The 20,848-nt window shown below is 40.3% G+C and overlaps 2 protein-coding genes across 4 annotated transcripts; one reads left to right on the top strand and one right to left on the bottom strand.

Annotated features, from left to right (window-relative positions):
• Positions 1 to 583: 583 nt before the first annotated feature.
• Positions 584 to 6,349, top strand: LOC111580965 (FAST kinase domain-containing protein 3, mitochondrial-like). 3 transcript variants are annotated; one of them, XM_023288925.3, is made up of 10 exons: positions 584 to 1,170; positions 1,439 to 2,337; positions 2,589 to 2,739; positions 2,913 to 3,100; positions 3,254 to 3,422; positions 3,763 to 3,848; positions 4,021 to 4,192; positions 4,474 to 4,543; positions 4,760 to 4,874; positions 5,534 to 6,349. In XM_023288925.3, the coding sequence occupies exons 1-10, from the start codon at positions 1,026 to 1,028 to the stop codon at positions 5,630 to 5,632; spliced, it is 2,094 nt and encodes a 697-aa protein (XP_023144693.3). In that variant the 5' UTR covers positions 584 to 1,025; the 3' UTR covers positions 5,633 to 6,349. The 3 variants fall into 3 exon arrangements, with proteins under 3 accessions (XP_023144693.3, XP_035812528.2, XP_054871237.1); XM_035956635.2 differs by having other exon boundaries at positions 1,119 to 1,219; XM_055015262.1 differs by lacking the exon at positions 584 to 1,170 and adding an exon at positions 1,300 to 1,324.
• On the bottom strand, positions 6,288 to 20,717 carry cfap65 (cilia and flagella associated protein 65). The gene is made up of 35 exons (XM_023288920.3): positions 20,170 to 20,717; positions 19,806 to 19,888; positions 19,097 to 19,284; positions 18,897 to 18,999; positions 17,901 to 18,067; positions 17,562 to 17,770; positions 16,756 to 16,892; positions 16,432 to 16,657; positions 16,039 to 16,307; positions 15,756 to 15,938; positions 15,411 to 15,607; positions 14,423 to 14,579; positions 14,140 to 14,268; positions 13,662 to 13,913; positions 13,428 to 13,567; positions 13,198 to 13,282; positions 12,949 to 13,095; positions 12,604 to 12,769; positions 12,317 to 12,445; positions 11,991 to 12,204; positions 11,630 to 11,758; positions 11,316 to 11,406; positions 10,751 to 10,836; positions 10,538 to 10,604; positions 10,218 to 10,328; positions 9,855 to 10,046; positions 9,385 to 9,543; positions 9,060 to 9,203; positions 8,718 to 8,834; positions 8,468 to 8,602; positions 8,337 to 8,387; positions 7,993 to 8,213; positions 7,666 to 7,797; positions 7,107 to 7,499; positions 6,288 to 6,977 (listed from the first exon to the last, which is right to left on the bottom strand). Exons 2-35 carry the CDS (start codon positions 19,884 to 19,886, stop codon positions 6,932 to 6,934), a joined length of 5,253 nt encoding a protein of 1,750 aa, XP_023144688.2. The 5' UTR covers positions 19,887 to 19,888; positions 20,170 to 20,717; the 3' UTR covers positions 6,288 to 6,931.
• Positions 20,718 to 20,848: the final 131 nt, after the last annotated feature.

Here is a 20,848-nt window from a genome sequence, read left to right as displayed (position 1 = left end):
ACATTCAGTGATTCAAGCAGATTGTCAGATTTTTGAGCTGCATCAGTTGTATATGTATTAGGTTTTTTTTTTTTTTTTAATGTTTTTGGAGTAAGTAAATATTAGGGGGGAAATAATTTGTGCACAAAAACACAAAAACAATTTGTGCTTTCAAATGACTACCATTTGTTTAATAGTGGGCAAACTGAACAGTGTTGTAAATGGGCTAAATTTGGCATATTTACAACACATCCTCAACACAAATCACCAAAACATTAAATGTTACAATCACATTTAAATTAAGTAGTCCAACATCTGACAATTTTTGCTGTATATATTTATATTAGTGTAATTTTTGATTATCTCTGTATCAGTATAATATAGCAACACAACTGTATAAAAAACTGTTGAATGGAGAAATGTAACCTAAGGCTGTTGTTTTTACAGTTACTCATTTATACAGAATTTGGTAGCAATGACTGCTAATAATTTTGTGTTATTTGGAGTGTGTTTAAAGACTATTTGACTATTCATTTTGGAATTTTAAAACAAATATGGCACTGATTTTTGATAAGAAGCATTTTATTCTGGGTTTGGGGGATAAAACAAGCGGCTTCATTGTTGTTAATGAATCATTTATTATCTATTTTTATTATCTTTAGATCGATAGGCTTTATGAACAGTTAAAAAAAATCTTTTGGCATGTGTAACTCACTTGTCTTTTATCTCCTTAATTCACCAGGAAAACCTTTAAATACACCTCTGATCTTATGGACAAATCTGCAGTGAAAAATGTTGTGAAATCCATTTATTGACAACTTCCTCGCATGTATTCATTCAGACTTGATTAATTATTTATAATGTTAATGCCATTACATTAAGGTATTGTTTAAGTGTTACTTAACTGTGAGAAAATAGGCCTGTGACAGGAGGGATGTGTACAGTCTATGGTAACCACATCTGTTCCAGGCAGCAGCTTCCTCCTCTCCATGCTCCCGCCCCTCTCAACCGATATGCACCAATCAGGAGCAGCCTGAGTACATAACATGCAGCCAGACTGCAGTACTCGGTTTGACCACAGAGTGGCAGCACACAGAAGCACATGTCATCTTACACAACTTTGTTACCAAACCCTCGAGGGGAGTTCTGTAATATGCTGCAGTCTTACAACGTCCTACTGTCTCAGTGAAGGTACGTTCATTCTGTGATATTAAAGGAAGCTTGTTAAAGCAGGGACAAAGTAAGTCGGTTTCATTGGTGACATAAGTAGCTTATGCATGATCTCGATATTTTGATTCTGAAGTCTTTTCAGTTTCCTTCTGTGCAGCTGTTTCCTGTACAATAGGTGACTAAGTTTTTTCATTGGCTTGTCAGTTGACTCCACATAGTTTGTTTGATTGTGTGTAAAAGTAAGGAAATGCACTGACAGGGTTTGTTCTTGTGTCTGCTGTTCTGACAGGAAGGACCATCTTTGACACAGCAATGAAGTCCATCGTTTGTATCTCATCGTCTGTCAGGGCGGTGTGCCAGCACGCCTCAGCCTGTTTTCTCCTTCATCGCAGCCTAAATCTCTGCAGTTCAGTGGGCAGATGTCCACATGTAGCTTCTACCAGCACAGCCATAGTAGCGCAGCCACCGTGCGTAACAGGCGTCCGTCGTTTCCAAACAACACGTAACACAGCGGTGCAGATGGTGACTGCAACTTCTCTCCCCACTCCTGTGCCCATACCTGGGAGAACAGAGGATGAAGTGACCGTACACCAGAGTGGAAGACGGGCGACACCTAAAACAGCAGCCAGAGCAGCCCCACACCTCTCTCCATACACTCCATATGCCAAACCACGGAGCAGTGGAGCTGCACTAGTCAACATCCAGTCTCTGTTTGAAGAGGATGTTATCAGGGAGCTGTGCTCCAGGCTGGCAGACTTTCCCAGCAATGACAGAGCAGAGGGACTGGCCACTTTACTCGGAGCATGTGTGGAGTTTGGCTTGGAGGCCCACAGCCCTCCTGTCCTCAGACTGATGAATGAGTGTCTGGAGCTCCTCTCCAACAGGGACATCGGGGTGCCACAACTCTGCCACCTGGGTAAGGTGGCATGTGCCCTGGAAGGCCGCCAGTCACCCATGGTCGCAGCGGTCTTGGACTCTATAGGTGCTGCTGTAGAAAAGGATGCTGTCTCTCCCAGCGAGGCTGCCACAGTCTACTCCCTGCTGACTCTGTTTTATGAGCCTGCCAGCCAGCAGCAGGCACTGATACTGTCTGCTTTGCACACACACACACAAAGGCTGGTTCACCGGCTGAGAGCAAGTCAAGTCAGTGATATTCTGCAGTCCCTGCTGAAGTTACAGCAGAGGCAGGTATGAAAGAGAAGAAACTTCCCTGCTTCTGTTTGATTTGCAGTGAGATATCAGCTCTGACTTACAGATCTTTGAACATAATGACACAAAATACCCCTTTAACAGCTTTAAGCTCTGTCATTTAGGTCCGTTTGGGGACATTGTAATTGCTTTTAATCTGCTTGCATTACATATTTAGAAAAAAAATTGAATGTATTGTTTCTATTCCTCTGTGTGCAGTGTTATGAAGGGCCTAATTTTCCATTTCACAGGCTATTACCTTGGTATTGAGACTGAGTCACAGAGCATCACGGGTCTTTAAAGATTTCAGTGACGATGAAATTATTAAGGTGCTTTCTGCACTAATGATTCTGGGACAGCATGATGAAGAGCTCCTGGCTGCTATGGAGAAACACCTGCCAGGTGTGTTTTTTGTTTGCTTTTTTTTTTTTTTGCCGCAACTGGTTTTAGTGAAATCTGTTTTTAGCTAGTCTAATGAGATTTCATTCTTCATGCCTTGTCTGATTTCTGTAGGATGTGTGTTGGGGAATCATAATGGGGAAAAAGGAATCACAACATTTTGTTTTATTTGTCAGAGAGGCTGGGAAAGTGTGATCCTGAGGTGATCAGCACTGTGATGGAGTACTGTCTGCAAATGGGGTGCCGCTCCGAGACCGTCTTTGAGGCCGTGGCTGAGAACTTCGTATGCGATGCTGAGAAGCACACCACCCCTCAGATAGCCAAACAGATTGTTGCCATGGGGAGACTCAACTACCTGCCACAGGTGAGGGTGTTGTAACACATCAACAAAACAAAAACAATATGCTGTTCTTGAGCAGAAATTACTTTTACATACTGTCATAATTTCTGAATGAATTTTTGAAAGGTGCCTCTGCTATAATTTGTTCTATTCTCTTATTTGTCTTTTACCCCTCAGTGCTCCAGTCAGATGTTTAAAAAGCTGGAGAGCATTCTGTCAACAAGGTTTTCCCAGTTCCAGCCTCGCTCCCTGATAGATGTGCTGCACGCCTGCATCCACCTGGAACGCTTCCCGCTCAACTACATGTCCAAAGTTTTCAGCCCATACTTTCTACAGAGGCTGCAAGGTATGTGTGAGGCTTGTATTATTGATTGTGAGAAGGAGAGATAAAATTTGCCACACAGTTCATTCATCAGGTGTTTCCATAGTTCCTGCCAGAAGAATCCAGGTGGTATATACACTTGTTGAATGAAGTATCAGGATCAGTCGTGTCTTCTGCTGTTCAGAAACACCGTTTTCTAGCTACCCTTTTCAATTTCTGTTGTAACTTTACATATACACTTAAAGTAAGGGCTGTGCGTAACAGAGGCATACTGACACATGTTGTGCAGACATGCCAGTATATGTCATTTTTATGCAACAAGCTACGTAACGTCTGTTGTAAGCTATTTTTGTCTGACTCACAGCACATGGAGAGCCATTCAACAAGAATGCACTGGGCCAACTGACACAGCTCCATCTCTCCACCGTGTTGGAGTGCACACGCTACTGGGTAAGCATCATGTGAATAAGGTTTTGTAGTTGTGGTGATTTAAATGGGACTTATTGCCTGAGTTTCGGAGCACTTATTAAGCATAAGCAATGCCTTTTCATTTTGCTTATAGGGAAATTGAGTTGGATAATTTGTAACAGTAATGAATTCTCCGTTATTCTTTCCTAATCAGGGTCCCAGACTGCCCTTCTACCTCCATGTGAAGAAGTTTTCCTCTGCAGACCAGGCCTTTGAGACACCTATGGAGTATCTGTTGTACAAACAAGTCAAAGGACCACTTGCACAGCTGCTAGGGGGAAGGTTTTACTCGACCAGAATCTTTACTCAAAATGGATACACTATAGGTAAGCTACAACCAACCACATCATATAAGTCTGGGATTTAAAATGGGAGCATGTAGCACTAATATTATTTCAGAATTAAAGTACACATTATCAGTGTCACCATTTTTTACCATATAAATTCAGTGTTTATCTCATTGAGACATGTAGCAATGGAGCATTTTGTGGTATATCCTTGTAGAATTTTAAAAGTGGCTTACCAAAGCTCCATTTAATTTGTTGCACCGTTTTGCTTGTGCTGTACTTATGGACATATTGTTGGTTTGCGTACCTTTTGTGTCCAGATGTGGAGATATGCCTAGACGAGAACGGATTTGTTCTGCCTCTGTCTCAGTGGGACCACACTTACAAAAGGTAAGAACTGCTCATGTTGGTATGATTAGATTCTCTTCAACACGCAAAAAGTGAGAGAATAAGTTAAAATATAGTGAAGACATCTACCCACAAGTTATATTTGGACATAGATACAAATACCAAAATGATAATCTCTGCCCTGCTTCGAGTTGTAAGGTGGCTGCATTTAATTTGCACTAATTAATTATTACTTCTTCATGCCATGTACTTTTATAGAATTGCACTGTGTTTGGATGGACAAAACCGTTTCTGCAGCAATACAAAATACCTGCTGGGGAAGGAAGTCACTAAGAGGAGACACCTTGACAGGATGGGCTATGAGGTGGTCCAGGTATGTGTGACAAAATCTACATCACTGCAACAAGAGATCACATATTCATTTCCTGCTAATTCACACCTTTCTGTTGATAAAATAAGAGCAAGTTATATGTGTTGATGTGGTTTGTAATTGGCTACATGCTAGTAAGTTCTCAAGCATTTTTCATATATGCTGTGAAATGATTTATGTTGGGAATTCAAACATTGTTTACTTATTTACCACTACCATTCAATAGTTTGGTTTCACTTAGAAATGTCCTTATTTTTGAAAGAAAAGTTTTTTTCAGTGAAGATAACATTAAATGAATCAGAAATACAGTCTAGACATTGCCAATGTAGTAAATGACTATTCTCGCTGAAAACAGCTGATTTTTAACGGAATATCTCCATAGGGGTACAGAGGAACATTTCCAGCAACCATCACTCCTGTGTTCTAATGCTACATTGTGTTAGCTAATGGTGCTGAAAGGTGAATTGATGATTAGAAAACCCTTGTGCAATTATGTTAGCATGTGAATCAAAGTGTGAGTTTTCATGGAAAATATGAAATTGTCAGGGTGACCCCAAACTTTTGAACAGTGGTATATAATATTCAGGACATAATATTTATAAAAAAGCTGCCCCTCTTTTTTATTTGTCTAAATCAAGATTTCCTCTCCTTTTCTCTTACAGATCCCTTACTTTGAATTTGAGAAGCTGAGAACTCAGGGGGAAAAGATTCAATACCTTCACAACAAGATCTTTCCTACCATCTCCAAGTTTAGTTACTGATCTTAGTCACTTAGAAAGTTAAGAACAGCCTAACTCAAACAAATGGCATAAGCCACCTTAAAGTAAATTGGATTGAGATTATACGAATCCTAGTGTCCAGTTAAAAGATACAAGCATGGAAGTGCACGGTAACTTACAAATAATTTTTGGATGTTCTGTCATTTATGTTGTGACCTTAATTCTATGAAACCACCTGCCTTATGTTCAACAGAAAAGTAAAGAAATATCAGTTGAGAATCACAACGCACCAAGGTATCAAAGCTGTCTATTGAAGGAGTAAAGACACTGGATATAGCTCATTTTTGTATGTTAAAAGTGAAAAAGATGAAGATAAATTAAATTCCTTCAATCTTGAAGCTGCTAGAGAAGGGAAGCTGAAATACTGCTACGCTGGTCATTTGTGTAACGATGCAGCTTTTATTTGAATATTATGGCCTATTATTATCTTTACTATTTATGATAATGGACATTTTGTGTACAGGTGCTATTTCATTATACTGTTCAATGGTTCAAAGGACATGACAGTGACTGATTATTCTGAACACAAAATATATGTAAATGTTTGATTGGACAGTCATGACAGTTTGTGCTATTTGTACTTGACTTTGTTTAGGGTAATGAAATTACTCTAAAGAACATGGACATGAGATGTAAATGATGTGCAATATACCTTTTATTTGATGAAAAAAAATATATACCAGAAATGGCCTCACAATATCTGATGGACTGGTGGTTGATTCTTCAAAACAGAAAGCAATGGGGAGTAAATGAATACATACATATATATGTGAAACAATACTGAATTGCTTTACATTTTACAGCTTCTGAATATCGGCTAATGAGATCGTCCCCTACTTTACTGACACCCATATTGAGTAATGAGCCAAGGATAATCTACTCATTATTCCATATTTCAATATTTAAACTTGTCCGTTTGTATGTGTGTAGTTTCTTTGTTTTTTGTTAACTCATTGAAACTAATCAGGTGATCAAGTGTTGCAAGCATATGAGTGTTAAACATTCCCTACTGCAGCTCTAGTGAGTTTTACTTTTTTATTCACATTTTTATGGAACTGTCTGTAAGGATGGAAGCTGCAAAGACAGGAAAAAGAGTGATACAACAATTAAACTGGTTGGATTGAGGACAAAAAGAGGTGAATGACACTGAGAAATACAGGGCAACTGTCAAGTTGGATAAGATAATGAGTTGGATTTTAATGAAAGCTGTAGATGGAGACAGGCCTCTGGGACTTTGGATAGATGGTGTGACTGAAGTCTCTGCTGGTGCCTTTCTCTTTTTCAGATTTTCTGTTCCTCAGCCATGGCTTTGGACATCCTTCTGATTCTAATGGAGCACACCATATGGTAACCACCTGATGTAATAATTTGCATCTGACTAAAGCAACGAACAGAAGAAAGAGGTAACAATGGCAGCACTACTGTCAGTGTGTGTCCAATGTGTGTCTGTCTTCACCTGGTAGATGCAGGTGGAGTGATAATGGTGCGGGAGGGTGCTGTAAGGACAAGCTCTCCTCTGACAGCTTCCATCATCAGGTTCTGGAGGGTGTTCAGTAAAACATCTTCAACCATGTCAGCAGGTACGTGTTCAGCATGCAGTGTTTGCTGTTTTTCAGGCCTGTTTCCCAAACCTCCTGCAGTCCTCTGCATGTCAGCTGCTCCACTCAACAGAACTTGAGGTTGGGGTGTAGCAGGAGGAGAAGAAGAAGCAGTAGGACACCTAGGCGGACAGGCTGAAGATGGATATGAAGAGCAATGAGAGGAAAAGGTTTCTGTGGGCTGGTAGGTGTTGGGCTTAGAGGCCAAAGGAATCAGAGACTGAACAAAGGTTGAATCATCAAGTATGTTCCTGGAAAGACAAAGAGGAGAAACACAAAGCAATTGTCTGTTGTTCTGACCCTCTCTAAGCTGACCTGAAATGATACCTAATATTAAGCAACTGGGATTATTTAGGTCAATAAGCCAGGTTAAATGTCTAAATGAAAGGCTTTGCTGGATATTTTTGGGGGTGTTACCTTAGCAAAAAGGTTAGTATGTGCACAACGATGTCTTTCTCAGGGCCCTGTGTTTGTGTAGATGGTCCAGCAGGGAGGGATGTTCTTAAAGAGATGTTTTCAGGTTGCTGTTTTTTTACTGACTGGAGGTATCTAAGAAAGGCAGCAGCGATAAACAAAATTATTGCTTCCACGTATAGAGATCAGGGTCCACATTTTAGAAGTATGAATAATAGCTAATATCACAACCTTGAAACAGATAAAGATTTCTTGTGTAAGCAGATTAATAAGAAAACTGATCCAGGATTTTACTAAGAGATGCTAAGTGTGTACCATAAAAGATTTTACCTATAATGCTTATTGAACTGGTCAGGAAAGTGTGTGGAGTACTCCAGAAGCCCATGGGAGTGAGCTGTAACTGCCAGATGCAGCAGAGCAGGTTGGGGTGGTCGAGGGCGCCTCCACACTTTTGATGTTTCTCGCTGCATCCGCCGCTCAGCTTTTGTTAGTTTGGTACAGATACTGCCCATTGTTTCAAAGCTACCACTGGCACAGATAGGAGGAAGAGTCTGGAGGGGAAACAGAAAATTTTATCAAATAAAGTTATGTTTTCAAAGGTTCATATTTCTTTTACAGCATGCCTCTAAATTAATAAGATTATAATGATAATAAGTGTAGGAAATAAATGCAACCTTGTATTTTCTCAGTGGTGGCCCTTTCCTTGCAGGAGCTGCAAGAGGTTCCTGTATAAAGATAAAGGTTGAATACAGTAAAAAACATTGTTACATATGTTCAAAATTTGTCAATGTGTATGAAGTCAGACCTGGTCTATTAAAATTCTTTGGCTGTCTGTCACATTTTTGTCTGTTATTGTGAATTCATCTTGCTGCCTCTCTTTCTCTTCTTCCCAGCTCTGCAAAGCATCGTGATACTGAATGAGTGCAGCTGCGTGAGTAACCTGGAGAAAAAAGGGGAAAGACACAACATATTTTGAGGAAATCTTCTGCTAAACTACAGCTTTTGTTTTTGGCACTTAATGCAGCTTTGAATCTACACTGGCCCCGCTGTGGTACCTGACAGATGAGATCGAGCTTATAAACGGTGGGGTAGTCTGTAGAAGTGAAGGTAAGGACACAAAGGACACACTCCCCTGGACAAAGACAACCTCGCTCTGGATGGATCTGCACCACCTGACACAACACATCAGCACATGTGAAGCTGGTCAAGCAGTAGTACAAAAACACTTTAATCTCAGAATCTTAACAAATGACGCATCTGGTTAATAGACACCAGAGAAAGCCTAAGAAAAAGAATGAGGAAGTCACACATGTTTGTGCTGTCTATGACAATCCAACAGAGCAACACAAATAGGGAGGATCCGCTTACTTCCCCCAAACCTGTACACCTTCCTGTACCTGTTGGTTGCTCTGCTGGGGCAGGTCCCATGTATAGTGGACAGTGTCTGTGTGAGACACATTGGTGAGGAATAGGATTCTTGAAGATTGTGAACACACAGGGATGTCACCAAGAAAGACACTGTCTTCAGACAAGAATAACATCTGCACACACACAAACACACACACATACTGAGATCACATACTCATAAACATCAAAATTTGTTATTATTTAAATAAAATGTAAAAGACACGAGGTATATCCAGCACAAGGGTTTTACTTCACTCATTTATACACATATATAGTTGGTATCTGTTTTGATGAACTGTTCATGTATGTTCTCACCTGTCCCGGAAAGGGCACCCTCTGGACGCATGGTACACAAACCTTATGATCACTGCTTGTCAATGGGTTTGAAGAACCCGGTGTCAGAATATCACGGCCACATCCCTCAAATCTCACCAGTGTCGAGTCCCTTTCCTGGATGTGGATAGGAACATCCATCTAGTGATACAAAGAAAAATAAGAAACACATCACAGATTGAGATTGGACATTTGGGGACAGAGTGTGCTAATTAGCTTTCTGTGCAAAAAACTATGCTATGTGTCAACTGTCAACCTGATATTTATGCCAGTGTAACATATATTGAATCGAACTGATAAAAGTTCATTGCTATCAAAATATTGTCTATGGTGACAATTTCTCTTGATTTCGAAATGGATATCAAATTAATAGTAATAATGCAAAGGAGGAAATAACGAGACAATGTTAAGAAGACGGCTTAAGATACACAGAGTAGGATTTCAAAGCATACATGGTAAATCTTAGCCTCAAGTGGTGAGAAGATCCATTCCAGCTTGGTTGTCTTCCCAGGAAGGACTTCTCCCTCTGGATTGAGGCAGCAGAGCACTGGATGGTTAAAGTTGTCCGCCTGAAGCTGTGACAACACAGCCATGTCCACTTGATAACGGACTGGAACTGCACCGCCATTATGTAACTCATACACCTGCACAGCAAATAAACAAATTACAAATCCCAGATCTTGTCTGGAATCTAACGGAAGCTAAAACTAAAATATTGACAGATGTGTGTTTTATCACATAAAGTTTAATACAGTGTTGTCCAGCTCAGGGCCACTCGCTGTATGAACTTAATATAGGAGAAACTAAACACATACCTGTCTGGGAGGACTGCTGTAACCAATATTGACAGAAGTGAATTCATACTGATTGGAGGCAAAGTGGATATATGGTGTATCTCTCTCCACGGTCACCCCTTGGAGGTTCAGCTGCATATAGAAACATATCACATGAACACAAAGTTAATTACCGTAATTAGGATTCAGCCAAAAAAAAAAAAAAAAGACAAACTAAAACACAATTACTGAAGTGGAATAACTGTGTATAATAGCGAAGAGACCAGTTTTACTTTTGACTCTTATTAATGTGTTGCTAGACTTGAAAATTTGAAAATATAAAAGCTAAATGCAAGCCTCACCAAGATCTCTCTGCCATAAGAGAGTTTGAGCACGACAGGTAATCGATGAGTTCCAACAATGTCATGACTGTAAAGAGTAAAGTTTACATGATTTTTGTATTACATTATTATTGTAGTCTGATGTAAGGTTAATTCTCCAGACTTTAGGGCTGTTTCTTAAAAAATTCTCTGACTTACACATGATTTAGTGGTGTGTACAGTGTGATCTCTAACCTGTAGCTGAAGTGCACTGCCCTCTTCTGGCCAGGGAGCAAATTTCCAGAACGAGGGGAAATGTTGAACAGTTGGTTGTCCTGCACCTGTCAATAGGATAAAATATTTGTGTCTCATCCGAACTAAGGCTGAAAGATTAATATTGTGATTATTTTGCAATGACATACTTTTAAAGGTAAAAGTATTTTTTGTGTTATCCACTGAAACAAAAATAAAAATGATGGTGTTATTTTTGCTGCAGTCAATACAAAACAAGTCCCCTTGCGTCTGCAGAGTATGATTTGTAGGTTAGGACATCTCTGTAGCACCACAATGTTTAATTTATAATGATATGGTAAATGGTAAAAGGTCCTCACTTACAAAGCACCATTTTTAACCTCGGGTTCCTAAGTGCTTTACAATATGGCTCTTATTTACCTATTCAGACACATACAGAACAACACATATACTATTTTTGATTAACTATTCAGCTATAACCTGAACTGGTACTTTTTTGAATCACAAATTGAAATTTAAACTTAAACTTAAACTTAAGAAAATGTGTTTAGAATATGAAATGTCAGACCTTCATTTGGTGCAGCTCTGTGCTGCTGAACTCTCCCGTCAATGCCCAGTACTCCAACTCTATCTGTTGGTCCTCTGGAAACAAGAATGTCCTAATGAAGAAAAGCCAAAAATCACTAGATAAGAAACTGGAAAATTTGTCAAATTTCAATTCAAACTGTTTTTAAAAATTTTACTTTTAGGCACTATTTGATGAGTACCAGTTGTATAATGATAAAATGATGAAGTGTGTACGTCAGTCTAGTTTGTTATTCTGCATTGTGATATACTGTATGATTACCCTTCATTTAATTTTGCTATCTTTTGTTCACATACCAGTCCACAGGGATGGAACCAGGGTTGTAAAACATCAGGACAAAATTTGAGGAGTCTGAATTTACAGGAGCAGAGCTAAAGTTGAAATCCAAGACAGCTTTAGTGAAGATGGAGGGACTACTGTGGAAACTACAGACAGGAAGAGAAGACAAGGTCATGCACACACCTAGCAAGGAAAATGTAAATGCAACATGACTATTCCACTTCCAGGAATCAATGAATTCACATAATAGTTACGCAGTTATAATGAATCTTGATCTGGAACAGTGATGATAACAATAACATCAAACAAAATTCAAGACTTTAGTATCAAATTAGACCATCAGTCCAAGGTTAAATTGCTTCTAATTCAGCCTCTAACCTGTGTCTGGTGGGGGTTCTAAATGTGAGTTCTGCAGGAGAGGGGTTGGAGAGCAAATGCTCATTGAGGCTGTCCAATGAGAAGAATTTCCAGAGATGCATCTTGCTGAGCCTCCCCACACTGCCACCACTACAGGCATCAACCACCTGCAGGGTGGGAAACACACCTTTAGCTCGCACTTCGCACAGTGTCTCGGGAGGAGACGACACAAACCCTGGAGAGAGACAGACAGACACAGAGGGAATGCAGACACTATTATGTAAGTATTGAACAATTTTTTTGTAGAACATGTTTGTCTGTAAACATTGTGTAAGTTTCCTATTTACCACTGGCATTTATTGTCTGGTAGCTGATGTTCCAGAGGTACTGGGCTCGTCTGTGGGGTCTGACGATGGATTGGAGTTGAATTGTGGAGTGTGAAGGGATGGTTCCCTTCTCACAGTCCAGCTGTAGGGCTAAAGGGGTCAGACAGGACATATTTAGTCTATAATAATAAAAACTGCGTATTGACCTCACTATCAGATGCACACTCTAAAATTAAATATGTAATAGAGTCCTGATGAATATCCTACATGCAGAAAACAACCATGAACAATGCTGCAAAAGACATTACCACTTTGCTCAGTTTCAGGGTCATATGTAAGTTCATCATCCAGAAGTATCTGCTGTACAATGAGACAAAAGGAGACAGGACATGGGCTGTTGTTCACTAGAGGAACCTCAAATGAGTGGCAGCTGCCAACCAGAATCTCCCCAATATCCGTGACTGCTTTCTCTGCCTTGGAAAGAAATAAACAGGTAAGCACAACTTGGCTTGATTCACTTCAAGGTTTATTTATGCTCTAAAACTTAATGGAAAAGTAATTTAAATTTTCTTGTAAATTGGCATGTACTTGCAATTTATCCAACTATATGTAAACACAAACTTAAAATCACACAAATACAATGAGGGTCCTACCTCTATGGAACCCTTGGAACCCATTCCCACAACTTTAAGGGTAAGGTGTGACTTGTTAGATCTATCAGTCTGCACTGGCCAGAAGATGAGAGTAGGGTTGAGTGTGTATGTTTTCTCTGATAGTGGACTGAAGGACCATGTCTGGACCTGTAACAAAAATAAACAAAGTCAACTCGGTCTTTTTTTTTTAAATAAATTGCTGAGTTACTGTCTACAAAAATGTACAGCATGTGGGACTCAATCTCTTACTGAGCTCTCATTGGGATGCAGTTCACCACCATCTGGTTCAACAAAGATAAGCTCCTGGTCTGGCTCTGGAATGCTCCACTGGAACCTATCATGAAGGACAATCACAGACAACCAGCTGTAGACAAGATTAATGATGTTGAGATAAGTCCAGACTACAAAACAATACACTGAAAAATGTCAGAAAACAGGACCAGAATAACAACAATGAGATAATAAACCAGCCAACCAACCGTATAGGCACGCGGCTGAGGTTCCTGATGTGATGAGTGCGCCGGGTTTGTGAGCCCACAGCTGTTGGCTGGAAATATAAACTGCTGCCTCCTTCCAGAGACATACATGGCTTTTCCACCACACTCACAACAGTAATTTCCTAAAGACAGAGACATTCACAGATAGGAAAATTAGCAAGAACAGTGTGACTGAGATTTATTATGTTCTGTGTCTGTGTGTAGTGCTCGTTCTACCCTTGTGAGCTTAGCTGCATTGAGCTGCAGGCGTAAGTTAAACCCCTGTTTGGGACTGTCTTCTGTCGGAGTTGTTCTGAGGGTGAGGATTTGGTAATCCCTCGGCTGGATCACACCACAGCTGGGCTCTACAAACAAGGATTCTGTCCCAGCAGGGATTGAGCTGTGGTCCAGACAAAAAGTGAAGGGCAAGTCTCCATCATTCTGAAATAGCACTGTCCGATGGGAAATAACACTCAGGGCTGGAAAAACCTAACAAGAACAAGACAGTATCATAACCATAATATCCTTTCGTAGTGTACAGCAGTGTCATAAAGTATTTTACAAAGTTTTTAAAGGAAAGGAATGTTTTAATTTCACAAGGTGTAGATGTTTTCTGTTTGTTTTTTCATGAGAAATAGGATGCATTAAATTAAATAACATCTCCATAGGTTGAGAACTGAGAAAACTTGTGTCTTTGATTGTGCTTGTGTCTCACCACTTGAGGGGGCTTCAGCGAGCAGCATGGGATGAAGTGACCTTTGCCTGGCTGAAAGGAGTGACCAATGACTCTGACAGTCACACACCAGGGCGGACACACCAGTTGCTCCCCTACATCAGGACTGTCCTGCAATCAGGCAGAAAAACTTTGAAATCATGACACCGTTTTGTTCTTACAACCACAGCATAAGACAAATGGTTATAACAACACTTTTTGCTATAATATAAGAAAAGCATATTCCTTGTTGTAAAGGACTCTCTACTATATTATATAATACTACCTTATAGTATGCAAAGCACTCAAGCTCTGCTCCATGCAGGGTATTGAGTTGCTTCGGGTCATACGTCACTCTAAATGAGGTGGACTTCAGTGGAGCCAGGTCACACAATGAGGGAGAGATGGAAAATGGAGAATCCTGGGCAACAGTCCACACTAGGCTGGAACAGAATCATGTGCAATACAAGTCACATTGGACAGAAAAAAAAAAAAAGAAACAGATTGTTGTTATGATCCCTGCTCCAGCCCCTGCCTTTCTTCCTCCCCTTTTTCCTTCTTTCTCCCATTGTTCCTCATCTGTTTCTGTTTTGACCTGTCTGTCTCTTTGGCTCCCTCTGTCATCTCTCCCTCCTGTCTCTCTCTCCCTGTTCACTCGCCCTCTTGCTCTTCCTGCTTCATGTGTCTGCACTCTGTTACCTGCTGATTACTGCAATGAGTGTCAGCTGCAGTAATCAGCTCACTCAAGACACCTGCCCACTACCTCTCCTCCAGCTATTTCAACCCAGTTCATTCAGTCACCCATCGCTGGACAATAGATTCTGTTCCCCTCCTGGATTCTGGTTTTCCCCACTGAGCCTGCTACACCCTGACTGCTTCAGCCCCATGGACTCTGCTGTTCTCCCCCTGGATTTCTCCTAGTTCTTGTTTTTGCTTCTTGTCTTCCTCAGTCATATTTGGACTGTTTTCCCCAAGCATGCCTCCCCATTCTTGTGAGTACCCCTTCTGGTTAGTTTAGTTGGTTCTGTGTTAGCTTTGTAGGTTTCCTCCCTTTAGTTTATTGTGAACTTTTGTAGAAAGTTGATTGTGGCTTCCCCCTCCTCAATCTAGTGTCCCCTTTTGTGTTGTAACTTTTTTTTAGTTTAATAAAGGCCCCTCCTTATCTTCCTCCTGTCTCCCTATTTCTGTATCTGCGCCTGGGTTCTCTGACTCCCCCCGTAACACCTGTATAGTTTAATTTCATGCAAAAGAAAATTACTGGCAAGCAGAGGTACCTGACTTTTCCTCTGGTGTGGTTTGTGATGGAGACATACTGAGAGGAATCAAATGAAGATAAGAAAGAGGATGACATTTTGTGATTAAACACCAGTTCACTTGGCACCACAGATACATGTAGGGATGATCTAGAAGAACTTAAACAGACAAGATCGGGGGTCGGCATGACAGCAGCACTGCCCAGTCTTTGGTTTAACTGCAAGAAAATGACACAGAATAAGTCAGAAACAACACTGGATCTATATTGTGTCGGATATTAGTGGCACTCTGTGTTCATATTTGATTGTTGATGTGTATGCTTTCTTAGGGAAATCAGAAAATCTTCCAACTTTTTGGAAACATACCTTCTCCATGGAGGAGAGCACTCCCTGCTGGTCCAAGTGTACATCATGATCGTGCTGCACAGCATTGAGAGTGTCTGGCGAGAGCTGTCTGCGGGCCAAGTCAACCAAGTGTTCGGGTGTGAGTATGACTGGTTTCTGGAGCTTTGAGTGACAGGTTCCAGTCAGGTCAAGAAACACAGGGTCCTAAAAGGGAGACAAGTAAGTAAGAGACGAGTAAGTAGATGGGTAGTCCTAACTATGTTTGTTTGTATGGTGCACGTGTGCATGCATTTGCATCTCTTACCCTATGCAGTATGACACATGCCACTCTCCTGTGATGTGTAATAGGTTGTGTAGGTCTGTACACTGCCTTCAGTGTGGTGTAGCTCTGTGGAAGTAAAGTGCCACTTGCTGGTAGGATACTAAACACACTGTTTCCATTACAGTCAATATCCCATTTGTAGATGACCTCAACAGGAGAAGAATTAACCAGCTTGACTGTCTGTACAACTGATGCTCCTTCCTCAACACATCCAAAGTCCACCACAGAGGAGGACAAGGAAACTTTGGGACCTAGCAAACAAAAAATATTTTTATACAAATGCATTGATTACATCTTACATTTAGTTTTGACTACAGGAGTATAAATGTGTTTATTTTTCTTAGAACAGATTTTTCAATTGTATGTGTGCCTTACCTATGCAATTTCCAGTGAGTTTCAGCAGAGGTTCATTGAGTGCCCCCCTACATTTTAGAATCAAATACTCAACAGAGACAGTATTCACTATAGCAGGAGAATAAGTGACTGTAGCTCGTAGTGATCCACCAGGTGCCACATTACCCCTGGTGACATCACAGCTGAATACTGATCCAAGCAAGGGTATACCACCTGACAGTGGTGATAGAGAAAAAGATACAGTTACCTGGAGAAGAGAAGCAAAAAGAGACATGTAAAAAAAAAAAAAAAAAAAAAACAACACCACTGAGAGTGTGCATTTGTGAATGTATATGTTCTACCCACCGGAGAGGGATTAAAGATGTCAAAGTGTTTCCGCAAACATTGGCCAATTACCACAGAACCAAACTGCAGCACCGGATCACCCCATCCTTCTTCCTCCTGGCTACTGGGATTTCTCAACTGAAGATACGGGTATTTGGCTGAAAAGATAACAAGAAAAAAGGGTCTTGGATTGTATTTTCCCCACAGCATAGTGAGATTAAATATACACTGCATTGCCACATGTTTTAAACTATAATACAGACTCACACTGCCTACACAAAAAAGACAAAGCCAAAATTTAAAAAAAAAAAAGGGGGAGCATATATCTTTTTTCACATGTCCAAAGTAAAACACAGTCAGAATTGAGAACAGTTGTTTGATATCAGTCGTTTTAGTGCTTTGCTTGAAGGATGAATAAGTCATTCTTTGACCAGTTGTAGACTTGAAAGACTGTTTGACATATGTAACTAAGGAGTGTAGTTTAACACTGAAAATCTGTATTTTGTGTTTTGCAACTTTAAAATATATGAAATATTGTTTTTTTTTTTTTTTGTTTTTTCACAGTTCTAATAAACATTGCTCATGTAACCAGACCAGTAATCAAGCTGACAGCATGTGGCAGCAATTCTTTGAGCTTGGTAGTGCACCAAACCCATTCATTTGGACCACATAATTATAGAAACTGCTGAGGTACCGACCATGCTGTTTGAGAAGTGATTCGTACTGGATATGCATGTAAACTGTCAATGCTGGTAAGTTGTCAAATTTCCAGTAGCCAAATCTTTGGGCCTAATTATTACCTCCAGTCTCAATTGTTCTTACAGTACCTAGTGCCTGCAGAAGCACAGTGCAGCAGTTTTCAGCCTTGTCCCCTTCTTCTCCAAACCAGCAGTAAGCATGCTGCTGGTACACCAGCGCCTCCTGTGGCTGGAAGACCACCGTGATGTGACACTCCTGGCCGGGTTTCAACATGCCTTGCTTTGGGTTCAGCTGGAATGGTGTATCACATTCAAATTGGAAGCTTGTCTGGAGTTTACTGTAAGAAGAAACAATTGGATGGCATCGGAAGGAAAAGGAGAAATGCATCAATAAGGTATATAAAGTATAACAAAAAGTTTTTGATTTAACTTTGTTACCTCCCAACACATAGTTACACTCATATGTACCTGGCATTTTTTAACAGGAAATTAGTGTGTGATGAGTGTTGGACAGCACAGAGTGGGAGCATCACAGAGTCAGGCACCTCCAGGACATGACAGGGAATGATGGCACGGAGGCATACTTGAAAGCTGCCCTCTTTGCCTTGAAACTCAATGCTGTCCTCGTACTCACCCTGTTTTATACAGGCAGAGGGAATGAAACAGGAGAAATAGGTCATTTTACATTCATATAGATCATCTTCTTTTTTGTAGAGGGCTGCAGGGCTTGGTGGTTAGCACCATCGCTTTGCAGCTAGAAAATCCCCAGTTTGCGTCCCGGCCTGGACCTGGGATGTTTCTGTATGGAGTTTCCATGTTCTCCCTGTGCATGCGTGGGTTTTCTCCGGGTACTCCGGCTTCCTCCCACAGCCCAAAAACATTCTGAGGTTAATTGTTCATTCTAAATTGTCCATAGGTGTGAATGCAAGTGTGCTTGTTTGTCTCTATATGTAGTTCCATGATAGACTGGCAACCTGTCCAGGGTGTCTCCTGCCTTCACCCTATCAGCTTGGATAGGCTCCAGCTGCCTCGTGACCCTAATGAGGATTAAGCAGTGTATAGATAATGGATGGATAGATGGATCCTTTTTTGTAGCCATTTCTGTCTTTAGCTGGACCATATTTTCTTGTGGTGTCGTATTATGTTTTTTGTTTTGTTTTACTTAACTTGTTTTATGTCTATATGAGTTGGCATATAATGGGCTTGTGATATTCTAATTTTCGTAGTTTCTTTTGGAGAAGTCCTCATCTATGACATAACCCTTGGTCTTGAGACTTATCAAATGCAGTTGTTCATTCATATCGTAAATGTTTGTGGAGATTCATTAAACATTTTAGGTAATTACTTTTAACTGTTATCTGCTTTCTATATAGGCCCAGATTAAGTACATGAATGTATCCCCACCGTGGTGGAGACTGTTTTCAAAATACAAATGCTATTCTGTACAACTTTGGGATGTCTTACCCTTTGGTACGGTCTAAAAGTGACTGGTATTGAGAAAGAAGTCCCTGGACTGAGGACAATTATCTCAGCTATCGAAGTAGAAAAACACTTGGATGCTGGAGGTCTGTGAGAAGAAGAGAGGGAGACATGTTACCCTGTGCATCAAATTTAAATTGTATAGTTTGAGGCTGTGTGTGTGTGTGTTTGTGAGTTTATAAGACCTTATGTGTAGCTTTTGCAGCTTTTTATGAATGTTCCTCAGCACTAAAGTCTTGGTGAACTCTCCTCCCAGGTCCCAGTCCTCCCAGACCAGCTCTCGCCTAGTTTCCAAACCCATGAAGCAGCTTCTTTGACTAGATGCCCGCCTTTGGTGCTTCCCACCACGTTGCCTGTGCTGAATCCCTGGATCCTGCCAGGTGGGACGTTGCACAAGATGTGAGTTTTGGGAAAAGACACTGATAAAAGCTAGTAAATCAACATTCAATGTTTACTGTGGTGCTTAAACAGTCGTTCCCTTCGGAAAAGGGAAGTTATCTGTAGTTACTCAGTTGTGTTATTCTGAAATGACGTGTGCACAGTTTAGAGTGACCAGTAACCATTCATAAATCATCATGTTTTCTACACGGACAGAAGTGCCTCAAAGCAGCTAATAATGAAGAGTATAGCAGACACTAGCCAATTAACAATATTGTGTCTGTTAAACAAACTGTTCTCCACCAAAAGTTTCTTTAAAAGCAAGAAGACAAGAGAGAACAGAACAAGACAGTTTTATACTAGATGATAGATCTTATGCTGTAGTTTATGGACCATTTTGCTTCAGCGTGGGACTTAAACTGAAATTAAACACAAAGCTTTACACTGGTTTGATTCAGAAAGGTCAATTATGAAGAGTTCATTAATGATGCCAAATTGTTATTGTTCAGACTTTACTTTGATATCCTTTCCAAGGGTGGAGGGCTTCCATGGATCTACTGATATCAGAGGGTCAGGACCCCGAGCCTCAGCTAACATGGCTGGGGAAAAGAGAAGAGAGAAAATGAGTTTTCTGTGTTGAGAATGAGTAACTTCACACAATTAACACACATAATACAGTGTCACTCTAACAGCGAGTTGTCCTAAATATATGATCATATTAAGACCAAGCTGGATCAGTGTTTCTGAACTAACGTAGTGTTATATTAAGGAGCAAACTAGCTTGTGGCATGGCTAACACTGGACGTAGAAACGTTTGGCTATACATAACGCTCATGATAAATTGAAAATGGTCGGTGTAACACGCAAAAAGCAACCTTACCTTCGACGACAAGCGGCACACACTGACAAACTAGTGCTTTTTATTCCACCGGAGAGAAGAAAGCACCGCCAAGTACAGGCTAAAGTTTGTCAGCTACGGCGTCTCCATAGAAACAACTAACAGTTGTATCGCCACAGGAATTACGGCAGCCGATGAGGGATATTTGCAAACGTTACGTCTTAAATTGTAAATTGCGTTTCTCATTTGTAAGTCCTAAGTACTTAACTCAACACGCAGTTATGAATTGAACTTTATTTTTTCCAACTATTTGTCTCCACAAAAGTCACTAAATTCGCATTGAAGGTGGAATATATTAAATTCTATAAATGTTAAATTATATTGACAACATTTTACAAAATACAAGGAAAATGCCATGTTTACAGTAAATTTCATATATCATACAGTACATGCAGACATTTCTTTGTGTGTGTGTCTCTTTAACTAAATACAACATGCAGTTTCAAGAAGATACAATAAAGCAAAGTATTAAATATTATACAACAAAATCTTATTGCCTATAAAGTACTACAAAATCCATAGTAGCATTGTTTTTTTTGCCACACGATTATAATGCCCTGAAACTTTAACTGAGTGGAGGTGAATCCAGGTTTTCTATTTTAATAGTTGCCCAGCTTTTTGTAACAGATCAGAACAGCGTGGATAGTAATGTAACACATAC

The sequence above is a fragment of the Amphiprion ocellaris genome, chromosome 11, assembly GCF_022539595.1.
Source record: "Amphiprion ocellaris isolate individual 3 ecotype Okinawa chromosome 11, ASM2253959v1, whole genome shotgun sequence".
NCBI classification, from domain to species: Eukaryota; Metazoa; Chordata; class Actinopteri; family Pomacentridae; genus Amphiprion; species Amphiprion ocellaris.
Note: the sequence above shows the minus strand (reverse complement) of the source record. Positions and strands in the feature narration are given on the sequence as shown.

Excerpts from the sequence above, each read along its gene's own strand:
- LOC111580965 (XM_023288925.3), top strand. The coding sequence starts at position 1,026 with ATGCAGCCAGACTGCAGTACTCGGTTTGACCACAGAGTGGCAGCACAC. Across the intron at positions 1,171-1,438 it reads GTCCTACTGTCTCAGTGAAG|GAAGGACCATCTTTGACACA; the intron begins GTACGTTCATTC and ends CTGTTCTGACAG. Across the intron at positions 2,338-2,588 it reads TGAAGTTACAGCAGAGGCAG|GCTATTACCTTGGTATTGAG; the intron begins GTATGAAAGAGA and ends TCCATTTCACAG.
- cfap65 (XM_023288920.3), bottom strand. The coding sequence starts at position 19,886 with ATGTTAGCTGAGGCTCGGGGTCCTGACCCTCTGATATCAGTAGATCCA. Across the intron at positions 16,658-16,755 it reads ACATCTTTAATCCCTCTCCG|GTAACTGTATCTTTTTCTCT; the intron begins GTGGGTAGAACA and ends TCTCTTCTCCAG. Across the intron at positions 13,914-14,139 it reads CGCTGAAGCCCCCTCAAGTG|GTTTTTCCAGCCCTGAGTGT; the intron begins GTGAGACACAAG and ends TGTTCTTGTTAG.